The sequence below is a fragment of the Lissotriton helveticus genome, chromosome 5_1 (genome assembly GCF_964261635.1).
Source record: "Lissotriton helveticus chromosome 5_1, aLisHel1.1, whole genome shotgun sequence".
NCBI classification, from domain to species: domain Eukaryota; kingdom Metazoa; phylum Chordata; class Amphibia; order Caudata; family Salamandridae; genus Lissotriton; species Lissotriton helveticus.
The window spans coordinates 2,035,965,589-2,035,983,588 of NC_136065.1; the positions used below are offsets into that span (position 1 = coordinate 2,035,965,589).

The 18,000-nt window shown below is 48.5% G+C and overlaps 1 protein-coding gene across 1 annotated transcript in view; it reads left to right on the forward strand.

Moving 5' to 3' along the window:
• Positions 1-18,000, forward strand: part of LOC144756222 (uncharacterized) — a 126,851-nt gene that overhangs the window by 17,309 nt on the left and 91,542 nt on the right. The window contains exon 2 of the mRNA XM_078645837.1: positions 10,127-10,544. Coding sequence (XP_078501963.1) covers positions 10,131-10,544 — 414 coding nt within the window. The 5' untranslated portion in view covers positions 10,127-10,130. The remainder of the gene's footprint in view (positions 1-10,126; positions 10,545-18,000) is intronic.

An 18,000-nucleotide genomic window follows, 5' to 3' on the forward strand; every position in this document is an offset into this window, starting at 1 on the left:
TGGCCGGCACCCGGTGCGCCCGTTCCAGCGTGAAGAAGGATGAGAGACCTTCTGGTGCCACCACAGTTCTCAGCCAGTTGTTCAAGTATTCCACCATGTCAGGGCCCTCCTTTTTTTTTTTTTCCGGAAGGCCCACCAGGCGTACGTTGTTGCGCCTGCTGCGGTTTTCGGTGTCTTCAGCCCTCCTCTCCAGAGTTTGTATTCGCTCCAGCGCCTCCGTCAAACGACCCTCCATGGATTTGTGCTCCGGTACCAGCTCCTTCAAGGTGTCCTCCGTGGTCTTGACCCTGTCCGTCAGTTTCCCATGATCGGCTCGCAGAAGCCCCAGACCCGTTGCCACCTGCGCTATGTCCTGGCGCAGAGCGTCCTTCGTGGCCGCGATGGCCTCCAGGATGCGGTCTTGCATCTGCTGTAGTTCCGTCGGAGCCTGCGTCGCATCTTCGGGCGTCTCCAAGGTAGGGCCTCCGTCCCCCTTCATTCCTCTTGGCTTCCCCATCTTGAGTCGTGACGCCCGGTCTGGGCCCTCCCAGGTTCCAGAGGTGGTCGGTGCGTCCCCCCGCAGCTGGGTCGATACACGTCGAATGTGCCTCCAGGTGGTCCCGGCCCGACTGAGCCCTCCCGACTCCCTCCCCTCGCACTCTCAGCTCTCCAGGCCTCAGGGCCTACTCCCTCACCAGGGCCGCCTCGCTTCCACCTCTGTTCCGGCCCGCAGCACCGTGCCCTTACTCCCGCTTGTGGGGGGAGCCCCCTCCTGGGACCTCTGTTGCACTAGCCTTCAGACTGGATCAGCGCGGATAGCGGTGAGTGTCCGGGTGGTGTAGTTTCTTCGGGTGGCGCGGTAGACTGACGCTTGGAGCACTGCCTCGAGGATCCAGAGGTCAGACCCTACCAGGGGTGATCTTCGGTCGGGGGGGCAGAGCCACGTGCCGCGTCGTCCCTCTGGGCCACGATCGTCGCACCGAGCCAGTCCCCAGGCGGGAGGCGATGGAGGACTGCTCACCGGCAGCGCTATCGGGCGGCACTGGGAGCAAGTGGGGACCCCCCGCTGGTGTCTCCCCAGGGAGCCCGGAACCGTGGCGGGTACACGCCACTCCCCAGCCGAGATCGGCGTCAGGGAGGACTCCGAGTCTTTCAGGGTGTAGTAATTGCGGCCGGCCTCTCCTGGCCCAGAAGCCGGGGTGTCAGGCGCTCTTCTACTAGCGCCGGTACCCGATTAGAAGGCAGCGCGTGGTACCGTCCTGGGCCACAATTCAGTTGGAAGCGCCCCACGCGCCCCAGCGGGTGCCAACAAAAGGAGACTCTCCAGGTCTGCGGAGGATCCCGGGGGTGCACGGCCTCCCCAGTCCCAACAGCCGGGGTGTCGGGTGAATACGCACCGGACCCGAGGGAGTCAAAATGGCCGCCTCCCAGGCTCTCCTCGTCACTCCCAGAATCTCCGCTGGCGGCGCTCCAATCTAGCCGGGCACTGCAGATTCCTTCTCCGGGGACCACAGTTCGGATGGGGACAGGTGGGCCGGTCTCAGGCTCTCGTCTCAGCAGGGGCCCACAAAAGCCGGGGCCGGCGCCGCGGAGGGAGGGAGGAGCCACGCCTCGGTCAGCCCGAGCACAGCCACCAGCCCGCAATCTTCAGGCGTCAGGAATCTGTCCCTAGCGGGCTCCAATCCGTCCGTCCCGCTGCTCCTCTCCCACTGCAGCCCCCGCTGGTCGTCTGGGAGGTCGGAAGGCCGCTAGCGCCGTCTCAGCAGCTCAGGCTCCGCGGCGGTCGCCATCTTGGTCGCCAGGTCCCTCGAGCTGCGGCGTCGTCTTTCTCCCTCACCGGCGCGGCTGCCGGGGTAAAGCCTAGACCGGAGCAGGCCCAGGGGTATCCTTTGAGATCTCCCGGAGTTTCACGGGGATCTCAGGTCGATGAAAGGAGTATTATAGCGGATTACGGGCAGGGGGTCAGGAGCCTCGTTAGGCTGTGACCATCCTCGCCGGCTGCTAGCCATGCCCCCCCATTGAAATGATCTCAGGAGGGCAGTCTAACTCTTCTAATAAAAAAGATGGACACACGCGATCACACAGATTAATTTCGAATAATGTATTAATCTTCTTAAATTGTGGCCTGTGAGAATCCCCATAAGCACGCAATAGCGACGGCTCTGTAATCTTGAAAATTCTACTCTTTGACACCTTCAGTGCTTATTCTGCAACCTCGCGCTGTGCCTCGCGTGTGAGCTCACGCTTATGGATCTCTTGGCTTTGTTTATTTTCAAAACCTTCCTTCAACAGCCTTGCGCCACATCTCGCGGCCAATCAATTCGCGCTGTTAAGCAAAATTGAAGCTAATGGTGCTGCCCCCTTCATAAAAAACAAAGAAAATTAATATTACCCTTAATGGGCTGCCTCTCGAGGTGGTGGAGGATTTTGACTACCTGGGAATCAGAATCAACAACAGAATGAAGTGGGACTCCCATGTGGCCAAGATGCTGCTAAACCTCAAGAGAGTCTCGGTGCTATTCTGAGGAGTCAGCGTATGTCAGTTAGCAGGCCTATAGCGCCGGCTCTTGTTGTATATGAAGGGAGGGCGTTGCCCTCCGCAGTTTATGGGTCTGAACTGTGAAAACGTGGTTGATCTGGTCAGAGCTGAGAACAAGTTCATAAGGGATCTTGTTTCCCTCCCTATCTCAACTGAAGCCCCTCTTCCATGATATGGGCAAACACTCTATTTTAGATATAGTCCGCCTTCGCCCTTTGCTGTTTTGGGTGCGCCTGAGGAGGACCCCCGAGATAGCAAACTATGCACTGGTGATGGATGAATTGATCACCTTGAATAGCACAAATAAAATACAGTGGCTAAACAAATTGAAGCAAATGGTTATAAAGCTGGGATTGATCGACTCCTGGACCTCACAATACCTTCCCCCAAAGCAAGTGGTCAAGAAAATCTATTGGGAGTGGGTACATACAGAGGAACAGAAGAGCACAAAGTGGGGAGCATTAACCATGCAATGTTTTGAACATAAGCCCAGCAGAAGGTTTGAACCATTTATAGACCTCATTCAAATACCAAAAGACAGATCGATCTTCCTAAAAATGAGGTATGGGACACTACCCCTTAATAAATTTACTGAGGGATGGAAGGGATCACGGGTCTCATTTGGTACTTGCCCAAGCTGCCCATGCAAGATGGAATCTTTACCACACTTTCTGTTTGGTTTGCTAAGCATACAAGAGGGCGAGATCGAGATGGTTGAAACCAGTATGCAGGGTGTTGGGGGTCAGAGATTTCAGGGTCGCCCTCCGCATTCTTTCAACTGATACAACATCCTTCTTTGTTGTATGCGGAGTTGCAAAATATCTAGCAAGTGCATGGCTTACTCGTACCAGGTTGCTAAACATCATCAAAGTATAGTCTCGCATGTACTGAAACCCCATATGTACCCTACTGTTGTTGCACTTTAGTACTGCTATTAGATTGTTTTTTTAAAGTGTAAATAGTACTTTTAATGTCTTTTATCTTCTGAATGGGAAGTTTTATCATATGCCTTTTTAATTTGAACGTATGTACTTTTATGATATGCCAATATCGAATAAAGTATTACAAAACAAAATTGAAGTATCGCGGAATAGCTCGTGCAGTAAACATATTTAAAACTCAGTAAGCAGGACTCCCCGGTGAGCTACTTTTCCTGGGGTGGAGGTCACTCCGTATTCTGCCCCCTGCGCAGATCACTCGTCGACCAAAAATTTTAGTAACCACGCTCACAGTGGTTAGTAGGTAAAAGGTATTTATGCATAAGTACATCTAGTTTGTACAGCGACCTCCAGCTTCTTCCAACTAACTCTCTTTCCTAGAACTTCAGTGTTGTTATTCTATTACATCACCTAGTTCTATAATGGAAGAAAGAAATCTCCACAGCCTTCTTTCAAAGCACGACCCAACACCAACTCTTTCACAGCATATATAAGAAAATTGATCAGAATTTTCTTGGGCGTCTTCCTGGAGAGATTTAACTTTAAAAGGCCCCTTTGGACTCTTTGAATCTCTTCCTCAAGATCGAGGTCCTGTCTATCGTGAAAAATTCCTTCTCTCAATAACTTGCAGATAAAGGTCTTGATATCCCCATTTTCAGAACCCTCCGAGATATTGAGGACTCTCAAGTTATTGCGTCTGGGCTGTGTTTCGAGCCTCTCCAAGTCTTCCTGCAAAAACGTATTCTGTAATTTCAGATCCTCTCCGACAGCATCACAGACAGTGCCCTGACCTTCCCTTCCAAAATTCCAGTACGTTGCACAGTGTCATCTAATTTTTCTTCCAGGACCCCACACTTTTCTTGAATATCCCTCTGATTGCTCTCTGATATTTCAAATTCCGAAAAGATATCCTGCTGCAGGCTCAGGCTCATCTTTTCCAATTGATTCATAGTTCCTCTTGCAGCTTGAAGGCTGTTGTCTCTTAAACTTGGATCCTCCACAGGGAATACCTCACCATTATGCTGAGGGGGGGCCCCTGGCTAATGCTTGGAATAGGGTTTAAATCCAGGCTTGGACTTAAATTTGAACTACTCCCACACCCAGCTTGAAGGTCCCCAGCCAAGATGGAAAAGCGATTTTCCAGAGTGAGTGGTGCAGACTGAGTCGTCGGGGTTATCTTATCCCCCACCTTACTCGTCACCCACAGTGAAGTAGTTACCGGCTCCATTATCTTAAAATAGGAGCTGAGGGATGGTAAGGGTTTTTACTAATGATCGCACCTCCTTAGGGCCACAACGCTTGAGTTTCCCCCCGTCATCACACTTTGTTCTTGGGGGGGGGGGGAGGGGAATGCAAGGACCTGAGAGGCAACCAGCTCCACAGTTTTCCCGCCTTTACTTCTTTCCTCAAATGCTGACTGCAGTTGATACCGGCTCCTGACTGGGGCCTTTTTCCTGGTGGTGCACTGACTTGGATGTTCTCCCCAGAACCAGGTGTGAAAGCTCCACTTACTGCGCTCAGCCCTAATCCAATCTGCTCAATTACGCTCTCCACCCACCCTTCTCTCGTACACTCTTCCAGAGATACCTTAGGCGGGGGATCCCTTTCCCTCCGCCTCGATAAAGCCTGAGGACTTTCCCGTGGAAGTGGTCGATATGCCCACAAGCTCTCTTTAAATGTACATAGAACGCCAACTTCCTTGCTCCTCCTCTTAGTCTGCTTCTCCGCACTGCCGCGGCAGCGTCTATCCTCTGAAAGCTGCCAACTTGTGCTGCCACTGCCATGAGCAACCCAGGCCCAGAATGTTGGCTAGCACCATTGCTGCACGGGTTCTCAGCTAGGAAGCCGCAGCGTGCCTCCAGATCTCCTGCTGCTGTATCGCCTCGAATCCCATGTAGTCCAGTAATTCTCATCAATAAGTAAGCTTCTCCTCTTCCATAAGTTAATTCGCCATTACTTGTTGCATAAACTATTGTTTCAAACTGCCTTTCAAACTCCTTTCTTTCCTTGGTCCAGGAGCTCGCGCGACTGGCGTCAGCTTGCTGCCATGTTTCCCCCGTTCTCAACATCTAACATAACTTATTCCTGTTTACTATATATCCTTGCACACTTTACTTTGGCCTGATTCCAAATTGTATTTTTAGATTCTGTGAGGAAATAGTCTTTTTGCAGGGCCAGGATTTCCCCCCACTTTTTGCTAGGTTTAGTGCTGGGTTACTGACTCTAAGCGCACAGTGTATGTACTCTGACCCCTAAAGTATATGTGCTATTGGCTAATCCCTGAGTGGCATATTTAAGTTACCTATAAATCCCTAGTATAGTGTACCCTATGTACCCAGGGACTGTAAGTTAAATGTCACTAGTGGACTGCAGCACGCATTGCCGCACCACAAAAGGATAGTGCAAATCATATCTTCGGCCTTGAGTGTGTAGTTTTAGAACTGCAAATTCAAACTGGCTAAATAAACCTTTTGCCAGGCCAAATCTCGCTTTATTTATACTTGTACGTCAATCCTAAGGTAGGTCTTACATGCCCTTAGGGTAGGGTGCATGGTATTTTAAAAAAGTTAAGTATTTATGTTTTAAATGTCTTGACAGTGAAAAATCTCCAGCAGTGTTTTTCACTGTGGGAAGGATGGGTCTCCCAGAGAAAAGCTTTGGGTTACATTTTAACACGTTATCATATATAACTTCAGTTTGGGAATAGCTAAATCCACGGTTAAATGACTCAAATTAATAGTAATTTAAAATCCCAACTGATGGTAAAGTTGGATTTGAAATTACTATTTTGAAAACGGCACCTTTAGAAAGTTGGCACTTTTTTGCCTTTAGCTTCTAGTAGCACTTGCAAAGTTAATTCCCTGCTGTCGCCTGGCATCCTGCTAGGAGGTCTAAATTGCTCTTTTTAGTGGGAACAAAAGGGTCTTGGCTGAGAGGAGGTGAGACCTCCTCTTGACATGATGGCCTGGAGGATGTGGCCATCAACTGTGCAAACGGGCAGCCCCCGTCACAGTGGTGTACCTCACACCATTGTCTAAGTAGCCAGAGTTACATCAATGCGGGAAAACTCTGTTCCAGAACTTGTTTTGCAGGTGAAGTTCCTTATTTTCTTAGACATGCCTTATGAGTGTGGCCATAGGTTTGACCCAGGGATGGGAATTTCTGACATCTTAAATTTGGGCAGAGAGATGAACTGTGGGATTGTTCAGTGCCAAATGCTCCGGAAGTGATATAAGAGTGGATAAGGTTGCCAGTGGGAATTTTACTCTTATTGGTCAGGGAGTTAAAGTGCCAGGCATAAAAGTGGTACCCCTGACTACCTTCCTCAGAATACAGCTGCTGCAGTAATGAAAGTATAGCAGCCATCCCTCATGTGCAGAAGCCAGACCCACGTGTGCAGCTTTTACCAAACCCAGTCTGCAATCAGTGTTGGCTATTACTCTATCCCCCACTCTAGGAATGTGAGTATATGGTATGTTTCTATGTTTTGTGCATCTAACTTATAGGAGTACTTGAATGGAAAGCTTTTAGGCAGGTGGGTGCTGTCTTGTTCAGTGTTGACAGCCACTGTGATGTCTCTATCCTTGTGCTAGAGCGAGTAATTGCAGCGGTGTAGAGGGTTGCTTTAGTAGCTTCATCAGTCATGGAATTTCCTGCAACGTGAGTGCCAACATGTTGATGACTCAATGTGTGTGTATTATGAGTCCGTAGCAAGCAATCTTTCAGCTTTGCCACATGCTCCCAAAGCATCTTGTGCTCAACTGTACAACCCTTTGAATCTCTAAATCCATTCTGGCCCCAATAGTGTAGGAATTCAATATAGGACTGGACAGAGAAACACAAATCCCACAGTTCATCTCTCTGCCCAAATTCAAGATGTCAGAAATTTCCATCCCTGGGTCAAACCTACGGCCACACTCATAAGGCATGTCTAAGGAAATAAGGAACTTCCCCTGCAAAACAAGTTCTGGAACAGAGTTTTCCCGCATTGATGCAACTCTGGCTACTTAGACAATGGCAGGCCTAGGTGTAAGGCTGGACCTTGCATGTATTTCAGCCGTCTTATAGCTCTGAGATACTACCTCCGCAGCAGGGAGTGCCACAGGGTTCAGGACCAAACCCAACCTTATTTAGCCCCTATATTCACCCCCTTGCGGAAGTAATTGAGTACCATGGTGTTATATTACTATCATATGCCAATGACGCCCAATTGATTATAACTCTGGTGCAGGATATTGGTGAAACTGCAACCGATTTTTAAGGCATGTGTGATGGATCTGTCCCAACCGATGGACTCTAGCTGCCTTAAACTAAATGCAGGTAAAAGAGAAATTCTGGTAGTAGGAAAATAACCATCCTTATGGTTTACTGCCCAGTGGCCGAATGAATTAGGCCCTATGCCCACTCCCAAATCAAAGGTAAAAAACCTTGGCATCTGGTTTGATGCCACTTTGTCTCTTAACAAACAGATTTAGTCTATGCTGGAACCTGCTTTGGAATACTAAAAATGCTGCAAAAAATCCTAGGGCTCCTGTATGATTCTGCCAAAAAACTTTAATCCAGACACTGGTGGCGTCACGTATTGACTATTGCAATGTGCTTTATCTGGTGTCCTCTAAGGGAATGACTAAAAATGCTTCAGCGGGAACAAAATACTGCTGTCTGTATGATTTTGAACATTCCAAGGCGCTCGTTCATGTGCACCACTTTTGCTAAGCTCCATTGACTTCTGATTGAGGTCTTCACTACCTTTTCCCTCTGATTAAACCCTATCTTCAAGAAGATGCTTTAGGGTCAGATGTAGGTAGGATTGATTTACCGATTCTTTATTACCGAATTTTACCGATTCGGTAATTAAGAATCGGTAAATCAGAGGGGTGGGTATGTAGGTATTCCAGATGTGCTGGAATACTGAATCGGAGAAATTCGGTATTTACCGATTCGGTAAATACTGATGGGCTTTGAAGCCCATAGGAATGAATGGGCATTACCGATTCGGTATTTACCAAATCGGTAAATACCGAATTTCACAAGGGTGCAGGGGGTGTCACTTTGACACCCTCTGGCCCCCCCAAAAGAGGCTCGTGTGCCATGTGGCAGGCATACATGCCCTAAGGCTTAACTGCTGGTACCTCAGGGTTCCTCCCTGAACCCCATGCTTTTCAATATTTATGTCTGCCTTTTGGCGGAGATCATTCGGTCATTTGGCCTGGACCTAGTATCGTATGCAGACAAGCAAATTATTATAGCAATCAACCCCATACCTAATCATACCCATTCCCAGCTTGGCCAATGCGTAACAAAGGTCACTGAATGGATGGTGTGTTAATTCGCTTAAATTGAATGGCGGAAAGACTGAAGTCCTCCTTCTGGGAAACAACCCCTCAAAATGGTTAGAAATTGATTGGCCAGAGCAATTAGATCAAACCAACACATACCTTAAAGAGACTCTGGATTGAGGTCAGGCTTAATATTGAAACTCAGGCCTGCAAACTCTCAGGAGTCTGCTTTGGCATCCTTCGATCCTTGAAGAAATGTATTAAATGGCTTCCTCTGTCTACGAAGAGAGTAGTGGTGTAGAGTATTGTCTGTTATAGGCTAGACTATGCACACACCCTGTACATTGGAAGTCTATAGTATGTTATTAAAAGACTACAGGTAGTCAAGAATGCCGCCGCTAGAGTTTTATGCAAAATACCCAAATATCAGTCAGCAAGCCTGGCGTTGGTAGCCTTACATTGGCTGTCCGTACAAAAGAGGATTCAATTCAAAGCCCTGTGATTAACCCATAAGATAATTCATGGCAGCAGTCCTCCAATCATCTCAAATGTGATCTTCCCTTAAGCTCCCACACGAAAACTTCGGTCACTCTCTCCTGAACTTCTGAAAGTCCCTGTGATCAGAAGAGCAAGATACGGGCGCAGTTCTATTTATAATTGTGTACCGAAACATCCTCACCATATCCCTGAAATTTGAACAGTCCGAAGTAAAGTTCAGGAAACTATTGACAACATCTGTTCTAGATTGGTGCTGTCTTAATCCGAGTTGGTGAATTAGCTCTGGGAAGCTTTGACATGGCAGCCATGCGCTCCACAAAAACCAAGTAGAATAGAATATATTTTCTCTTCCAATTTATCCCTCTTCATGTATTTCTTCTACCATGAAAGTTTCTTGAAGCATCACTAGAGCAATATGGGCTGTATCTGTTTCCCACATCCCCTGACTCCATATGTGTCACTTACTAATCAAGGGACAGACGCTGATGTTCATGAAGTATGCTCCGTTTTTAAAAGCACCACAAAGGCATAACCAGCAGGTGCAGTGGTAACATTCACCCAGTCCATACCCCACCTGTTTCACAGACGATTTAAACCACCCTCACTCTGTTCTTAGCAGGACCCCAAACGGGAAGCATTCTAAGCTGACCTTCATGTCCTATGCTGTTTAGGGTAGTCACTGTTCAAAAGAAGCATAGTTGTTCACCTTCATCTAATCAATATAATCATCACTATTCGTGGCTATAATGTAGATGTATGAAAAATGCATTTTAGGTCTCAACTGTGTGCTCATTGGTAACCAGTTATGTTGTGGGGATGGGTCTGTTTTGGTACATTTATTCTTTTTATGACTATTGTGTGTGCTCAAGTTCACCTCTGTTTACACTCAACAGAAACATGGCTGCAGCAAACCACATACAAAGTCTGGAAGAAGAAGCCACCTGCTCAATATGTCTGGATTATTTTAAAGAGCCTGTGTCTGTGGAGTGCGGGCATGCATTCTGTAAGTCCTGTATTACTCGATGCTGGGAAAGATTGCATACAAACTTCCCCTGTCCGCAATGCAGAAAAACTTCTCCAAAAGTAACTCTCAGGCCTGTAAGGCAGCTGACGCGCATGGTTGAAATTGCAAAACAACTTCACAATCCCAGCACAACTTGCCAAGATGAAAATTTGTGCCGACTACATGAAGAGAAGCTGAAACTGTTCTGCCAAAATGACCAGAAACCCATCTGTGTGGTGTGCAGCATGTCGAAGGACCACAAGAGTCACAATGTGGTTCCAATCGGAGAGGCAACACAGGAGCATAAGGTATCTATTTTCAGTATCTCTTTTAGGGCAAAGTAATGATTTATAAAAAGGAAGTCTGAGATTTGACAAATTATTTAACTTTTCTAATGTTTAACTATTTTATTTTGCATGTTAGTTTTATGGTCTCTCAGGGGAGTGGGATTTTATAAGATATCTGCTTGTCCATGGGACAGAATGCGTCATAAATCTACTTGCTCTGTAAAAAGAAATTTACTTGTCGCTTTGGTCCCATGCGGGGGACAAATTAGCCCAGAGCTCTGATAACCTCTCTGATTATGCCATTAATCCTGTTATAGCAGGGTTTGTATTCTAACCATTTACTGATGGTGCAACCTTTCAGCAAATTTACATATGTGGCTAGATGTAGCAAGAATTGGTAGGTCCAGGTTTGGAATAACCTTAAGAATCTGTGCACACATACAAACTTGCATGTTGAAGGGTTTCCACCAGCTCTTCTCTAATCTCCTCCCACACTGGGAAAGGTTAGACATTTACTCCTGGGAAGAGCAGAAGTAAAACTTTTTCCTGGGTGGGGAAATAAGGTACTGTATTGTAGTAATAAATATAAAATGTTTGCTAGAAGTATAGTTATCAGGCCTACTTCGGTAAATTCCTGTGAATTAATTGAAGTTGTAGATCTGCAGTGACGCACAGATATATCCCATGGGTGCCTTTTTGTGACTTTCTTTAAAATTTGGGACCCTAATTACATCAACCGTTAACTGAGATCTTTTGTTTTTAATTAAAATTATTTAAATATATATCTGTACCTGCTAACTTTACTCTCAGTGACGGCATTATGCTCTTAAATAAAGGAGAAGGAGTATATAGCCACAGAAAGTAGTTTTCTTCAGTGGGACTATGTGAGGGGGTAGGAGCGGGGCCCACAGGGGAAGGTGAATCAGCAATGCTCTGATCGGGTTCAAAAGAGGCAGAGTCAGGAAATAGTGCACGTAGAGACGGCTTTATTTTAAGATATGCTTTTCTTCTCTTAGTAGTAGCTCTCAGTCTTGCGAAGTCAGAGGTCTCCGTTCTGACTCCTCTTGGAAATCCGGGACTAGCCAGAATGATGCAGGGCTGCTCAGGTCGGAAGTCGAGTAGGCGTCGATCTTGTGAGTGCCTCGTAACTCCGGTGAACTCCCCAAAAAGCAAGGAAAAGAAAGAACACAGTCACTGGGGTGTCCACACAGGACTGCAAAGGGCCCGGGGAGTGAGGGAAACCAAGTGCACAACAACACCCCGCCGTCCGTGGTGCTCGTGAGGGGAAGGGGTCTCAACTGTACAAAATTTACACTGGGTTTCGAGGGCGCCGCGGCTCACTCCGTCCCACCCAGCCCGCAACTGCACCCCGTACCTTGTCCAGCCACGCTCCTCCCGTGGGACCGTGGCAGGGCGAAGCGCCAAACCGGTGGCCTCCTGGCTTGTCGACCGCTGGGCTCTCTCCGTATTCTTCTCCTGGGATCTCCGACTGCACCGCTCTCCGCCTCCACGCCAACACACCATCCGCCTCCAGGGAAACGCCGTCCGTCTTCTCCGGCGCTCTTCCGGCTTTTGGATCTTCCGCGTTGACGGTGGGCGTGGCCTCGCCGTCCTGACTCCTCGGGTTAAAGGGACCGTGTCCATATTCCTCATTGTAGTCCCACACACCGTAGTCCTCCTGTGAACGCCAGTCCCCTAGTGCAGAGGCAGCAGTCTGTACAGGGACGACAGAAAGGGGGGTCAGAGGCATTGCGGACCACCAGTCCGAGGGCATGTCAGTATTGTGATCCTCGTGGCCCACCGCCCCATCACAGACTACTATGACAATGTGTGTTTTTTCAGACAAAAACATTTTCACACTTAGCCAATGTTTTCTTTACATTGAAGAGGGTGCAGCAGCTCCCACAACAATAACAACGGGGAGCTTTTGTCTGAGCCTATTTTAATCATTTTGTGTATTGCTGTGTATTTTAAAATCGGAAAACTTGCACTGCTGTAACTTTGCACTCACCCTGATTCCGCAGTACAGCTGACAACGAGCTGGTACTGCTTGGCCCCCACAACGCTGCTTTCTGGGCGCCATTGGGACGCCGAGGGAGAGTGTAGCCACGCCCACATCTGCTGGTCGCGCCCCCCGCCTTCGCATCATATAAAGCGCGCTGAAAACGAGCGTCGCGCTATTAACGTGCTACTCCTGAGGCGGAAAGCCGGGAGCTTTTGTCTGAGCCTATTTTAATCATTTTGTGTATTGCTGTATATTTTAAAATCGGAAAACTTGCACTGCTGTAACTTTGCACTCACCCTGATTCCGCAGTACAGCTGACAACGAGCTGGTACTGCTTGGCCCCCACAACGCTGCTTTCTGGGCGCCATTGGGACGCCGAGGGAGAGTGTAGCCACGCCCACATCTGCTGGCCACGCCCCCCGCCTTCGCATCATATAAAGCGCGCTGAAAACGAGCGTCGCGCTATTAACGTGCTACTCCTGAGGCGGAAAGCCGGGAGCTTTTGTCTGAGCCTATTTTAATCATTTTGTGTATTGCTGTGTATTTTAAAATCGGAAAACTTGCACTGCTGTAACTTTGCACTCACCCTGATTCCGCAGTACAGCTGACAACGAGCTGGTACTGCTTGGCCCCCACAACGCTGCTTTTTGGGCGCCATTGGGACGCCGAGGGAGAGTGTAGCCACGCCCACATCTGCTGGCCACGCCCCCGCCTTCGCATCATATAAAGCGCGCTGAAAACGAGCGTCGCGCTATTAACGTGCTACTCCTGAGGCGGAAAGCCGGGAGCTTTTGTCTGAGCCTATTTTAATCATTTTGTGTATTGCTGTGTATTTTAAAATCGGAAAACTTGCACTGCTGTAACTTTGCACTCACCCTGATTCCGCAGTACAGCTGACAACGAGCTGGTACTGCTTGGCCCCCACAACGCTGCTTTCTGGGCGCCATTGGGACGCCGAGGGAGAGTGTAGCCACGCCCACATCTGCTGGCCACGCCCCCCGCCTTCGCATCATATAAAGCGCGCTGAAAACGAGCGTCGCGCTATTAACGTGCTACTCCTGAGGCGGAAAGCCGGGAGCTTTTGTCTGAGCCTATTTTAATCATTTTGTGTATTGCTGTGTATTTTAAAATCGGAAAACTTGCACTGCTGTAACTTTGCACTCACCCTGATTCCGCAGTACAGCTGACAACGAGCTGGTACTGCTTGGCCCCCACAACGCTGCTTTTTGGGCGCCATTGGGACGCCGAGGGAGAGTGTAGCCACGCCCACATCTGCTGGCCACGCCCCCGCCTTCGCATCATATAAAGCGCGCTGAAAACGAGCGTCGCGCTATTAACGTGCTACTCCTGAGGCGGAAAGCCGGGAGCTTTTGTCTGAGCCTATTTTAATCATTTTGTGTATTGCTGTGTATTTTAAAATCGGAAAACTTGCACTGCTGTAACTTTGCACTCACCCTGATTCCGCAGTACAGCTGACAACGAGCTGGTACTGCTTGGCCCCCACAACGCTGCTTTCTGGGCGCCATTGGGACGCCGAGGGAGAGTGTAGCCACGCCCACATCTGCTGGCCACGCCCCCTCCAACGTCATCAGTTGCCACTATAAGCCATGTGTCAATATCGGAAGCGCAGCGGACGAGCGCAGCGGGCGCGCCGGCAGCGCGCTAAAGGCAAGCTCGTCTGCGCTCGTCCGCGACGAGATCGCGACCAGCGCCTCCACCTCTGGCCAAATCGACTCGCTGCCCCCACGCTATTCCCGAGACACACTGCTTGAATTACAAGGTTCCGCATCAGAAGGTACGCTCTCTTTTGAGGACACTGCGTTTCCCCTGACTGACTTCTCCCATACGGGCCTGATCACCGGAGGCTTACTGAACGTCCGATCTTTACCTAAACACGCGACGGAGATCAGTCTCCTTATAGAATCACACCATCTTGATGTCCTGTTTCTAACCGAGACTTGGACGCAGGCCGATTGTAATATTGATCTCGCATCCGCCTGCCCACCCAACTTTAACATCTTGCACCTCCCTAGACCTAAGGGCCGTGGGGGCGGAGTCGGTATTATATTCCGTGCCTCCTGGACGGTCGACACTATAAACATAGACCCTGTACCTGGGGTCGAGCTCCTTGGTCTGGCCATTAACTGCCACTTGGGAGATATTTTTACGGTCATAATCTGCTACCGGCCCCCCGGAGCCTTCTCCCTTTCGCAACAACAAGCACTACTTACAATTTTTACCAATATGGCAACCTCCCATAACAAACTAATCATTGCGGGAGATTTTAATCTTTGGCCTAATGGTAACCTTGACACTGCACTACATAACCTTTTGGTTTCTTGTGACAGTGTGGGGCTTCACCAACTAATCCGGCAACCAACCCACTCTGCTGGTAATCGACTAGACCTTATTTTCTCGAGTGCAGGCCTAACACAAGTGGGCAACATTCTGCCTATGAGTTGGACTGACCATGCACTCATCAAAATATATATCACTAGTACCCCCGCTTACAAGCCCAAAAACTGTCGTCCAGCCGAATTTACTTACCGGAACTGGAAAGCTCTTGGAAAGCCCGGCTCGGCCACCCCAGTCTTTAATGTAGATGACAGTGTCTCCCCCACTAGCTCGGTGGAAAACAACTATAGCACCTTCAGTAGCAGGATAACATCTATTACGGATTCCATCGTTCCTTTGAAACAAGGTACTTCTAAAGGACGAAGATCTGCTCCCTGGTTTACCGATTCCCTTAAAACCCTCAAGTCAGCTTGTAAACAGGCCGAGAGGAAGTGGAGACACGGCTACTGTGACACCAACAAAACCCTGTGGAAAAACAAACTTTTCGAATACAAAGCGGCCATTAGAGTGAGTAAATCGGACTATTACTGCTCTACTATTGTCAATGCAGCTAACAGTTCAAAAAACATATTTCAAATTTTAGAGAATCTCCTACATCCGGACTGTACGAAAAAAACTATTCCTCCATCCCAGACGCTCTGTGATAACCTCGCAGAGTTCTTTCTGGATAAAATTAGGACAATCATCAAAAACATGGGATCCTCTCTATCCCAACACCCGCCTACCTCTCATGCTACCAGCCCTGCACATTACACCCCCAGTCCAGTCGGCTTGGCCAGGGAAAGTCTTCTGGCTCTCCCCCAGATTCCCGAAGCAGACTTTGAACGACTGGCACTGAGCATCACCTCTGGGTCCCCTCTTGACCCACTCCCCCCAAAAATTTGGAAAGCCTATGGGCACGAGCTATTCCACACTCTGCGAAGGATCTGTAACCAATCTCTCCGCAGTGGAGTGGTTCCTAACCCCTGGATTCAAGCATTAATCACCCCGCTGCTGAAAAAACCATCCCTGAATCCAGAATGCCTTTCTAATTTTCGTCCCATATCGCTTCTGCCTTTTCCGGCGAAAGTGGTGGAGCAATGGGTCAGCACCTGCCTATCATCTTACCTCGAGCAGAATCACGTTCTGGACGCTTTCCAATTTGGATTTCGTCCAGCCCACGGCACGGAAACAGCTGTACTTACGGCCATGGAAGAACTTCGAGTGCGGGCAGACAGGGGCCAGGCGGCGGCCTTGATCCTGCTGGACCTGTCTGCCGCATTCGATACTGTCAACCACGTGATCCTGCTAGAAAGGCTGAGAGCGGCGGGTGTTGATGGCTCTGCCCTGCTCTGGTTCCACTCTTTTCTCAGCGACAGGAAACAGGCTGTATCCCTCCCCCCCTATCAATCTGCCTTTTCCCCAGTCCCTCACGGTGTACCCCAGGGTTCTTCTATCAGTCCGATTCTCTTCAACGTATATTTACTACCACTGGTTTCTCTCATTAAATCACATAACATGACCACAGTAAATTACGCAGACGACACCCAGCTTATTGTTTCCTGGGAGGGTGAAGACTCTATAACTTTAGAAGCATTCCACGACTGTCTGAGAGACACTGCCGGCTGGCTACACCACAACTCCCTCCAATTTAACTCCTCTAAGACCGAGGTTCTGTTCTGCCCAGCCAGCCGCATACCTCGCCCCCTGCCTGCGGATTTCTGGCTTCCGGAAAATTCGGACAACCCGTCACCTGTGGCCAGTGTGCGGAATTTGGGCGTCATGCTGAATAATAAGCTGAGCATGGAAACACAGGTCTCGAGAACAGTTGCCACCTGCTCTGCTCTTTTGAGATCACTGCGTAAAATTCTGCCACTACTTCCACTTTCCGCCAGAGCACAGATAGTCAGGTGCACCATCCTTAGTCGCATCGACTATTGCAATGCTCTCTTGCTTGACTCCCCCTTGGTACTGCTGGACCGTCTCCAACGGGTCCAATCAGCAGCAGCGAAACTGGCACTTGGATGGTCCAGGAGAGCCTCAACCACTGCTGCCCTAGCCGAGCTGCACTGGCTTCCCCTGAAGCAACGAATTGCCTTCAAGTCTCTCTGTCTGGTCTTTAAGGCACTACATGGGCTAGGACCTATCCCTTTACAACGGATGTTCAGCTGGTACACCCCTACCAGAGCTCTTCGATCCGCTACCGCTCGACTTGTAATAGTGCCCAGATTCAAGAGAGCCAGGATTGGAGGAAGATCATTCCGAGTGGCGGCTGCAAAGCTCTGGAACAGTCTGCCTGCTGACATTCGCCACACTTCACAGCTCCTTCCTTTTCGCAAACTAATAAAAACTTGGCTTTTTCCCTAGATTCCCCCCTCTCACCATTTATCTTTCTCCCACTGTTTTTTATCTTAGGAGTAAGCTACTCTAGCGCCAGGATGCCTGCCAGGCGACAGTTGCGCTCTATAAATGTTTTAAATAAATAAATAAATAACTTCTTATAAAAATTATGCCAAAGCAAAATATGCATTGACTAAACAAAAAGGCTGGCAATCACCACGAGACCGATTGTCTTTGTCAATCCTTGTTTATTTTCATGTTTAGCATTTTTGGGAAATATTTGTATGTATTAAATCGATTTTTCGAAACGATGCCTCAAAGAAATGGTACCTAAAATAGCCCAGTTAAGTACATTTTTTTCTTCAAGTTGCTTTGTTTTTTTGTGGAAGCAAAGACTCGTCAATCATGATTTCAGACTTTTTCAAACATTTGCATCTAATCAGATAGCTTTGTGGGAGCATTATAGGGATCTTCAAATTGTTAAACTTTGCAAATGTGGAAATACATTTTGTATGCACTGTCAATAGTGCAAGCCGAGCTCACAGCATTTTCTTGTTCACACCATTAGTAAAGCCTTTGCATTAATAAACTATGTGGTACTGGCAGTCAAAGGGTTTGAGCTGCAGGTGGCTGGGCCACAAGGACAAAATAAACATGAAAACCTGATGTCCTTGTCTACAAACAATATGTTCTGAGTGTCGAGTCACAGGAATTCCATACCCCTGTCTCCCATTCCTTTTTAATCTAAATTTTAGATCTGGCCTAGAGATGGCTTTAGTTGTTATACTAGTCTTGTGT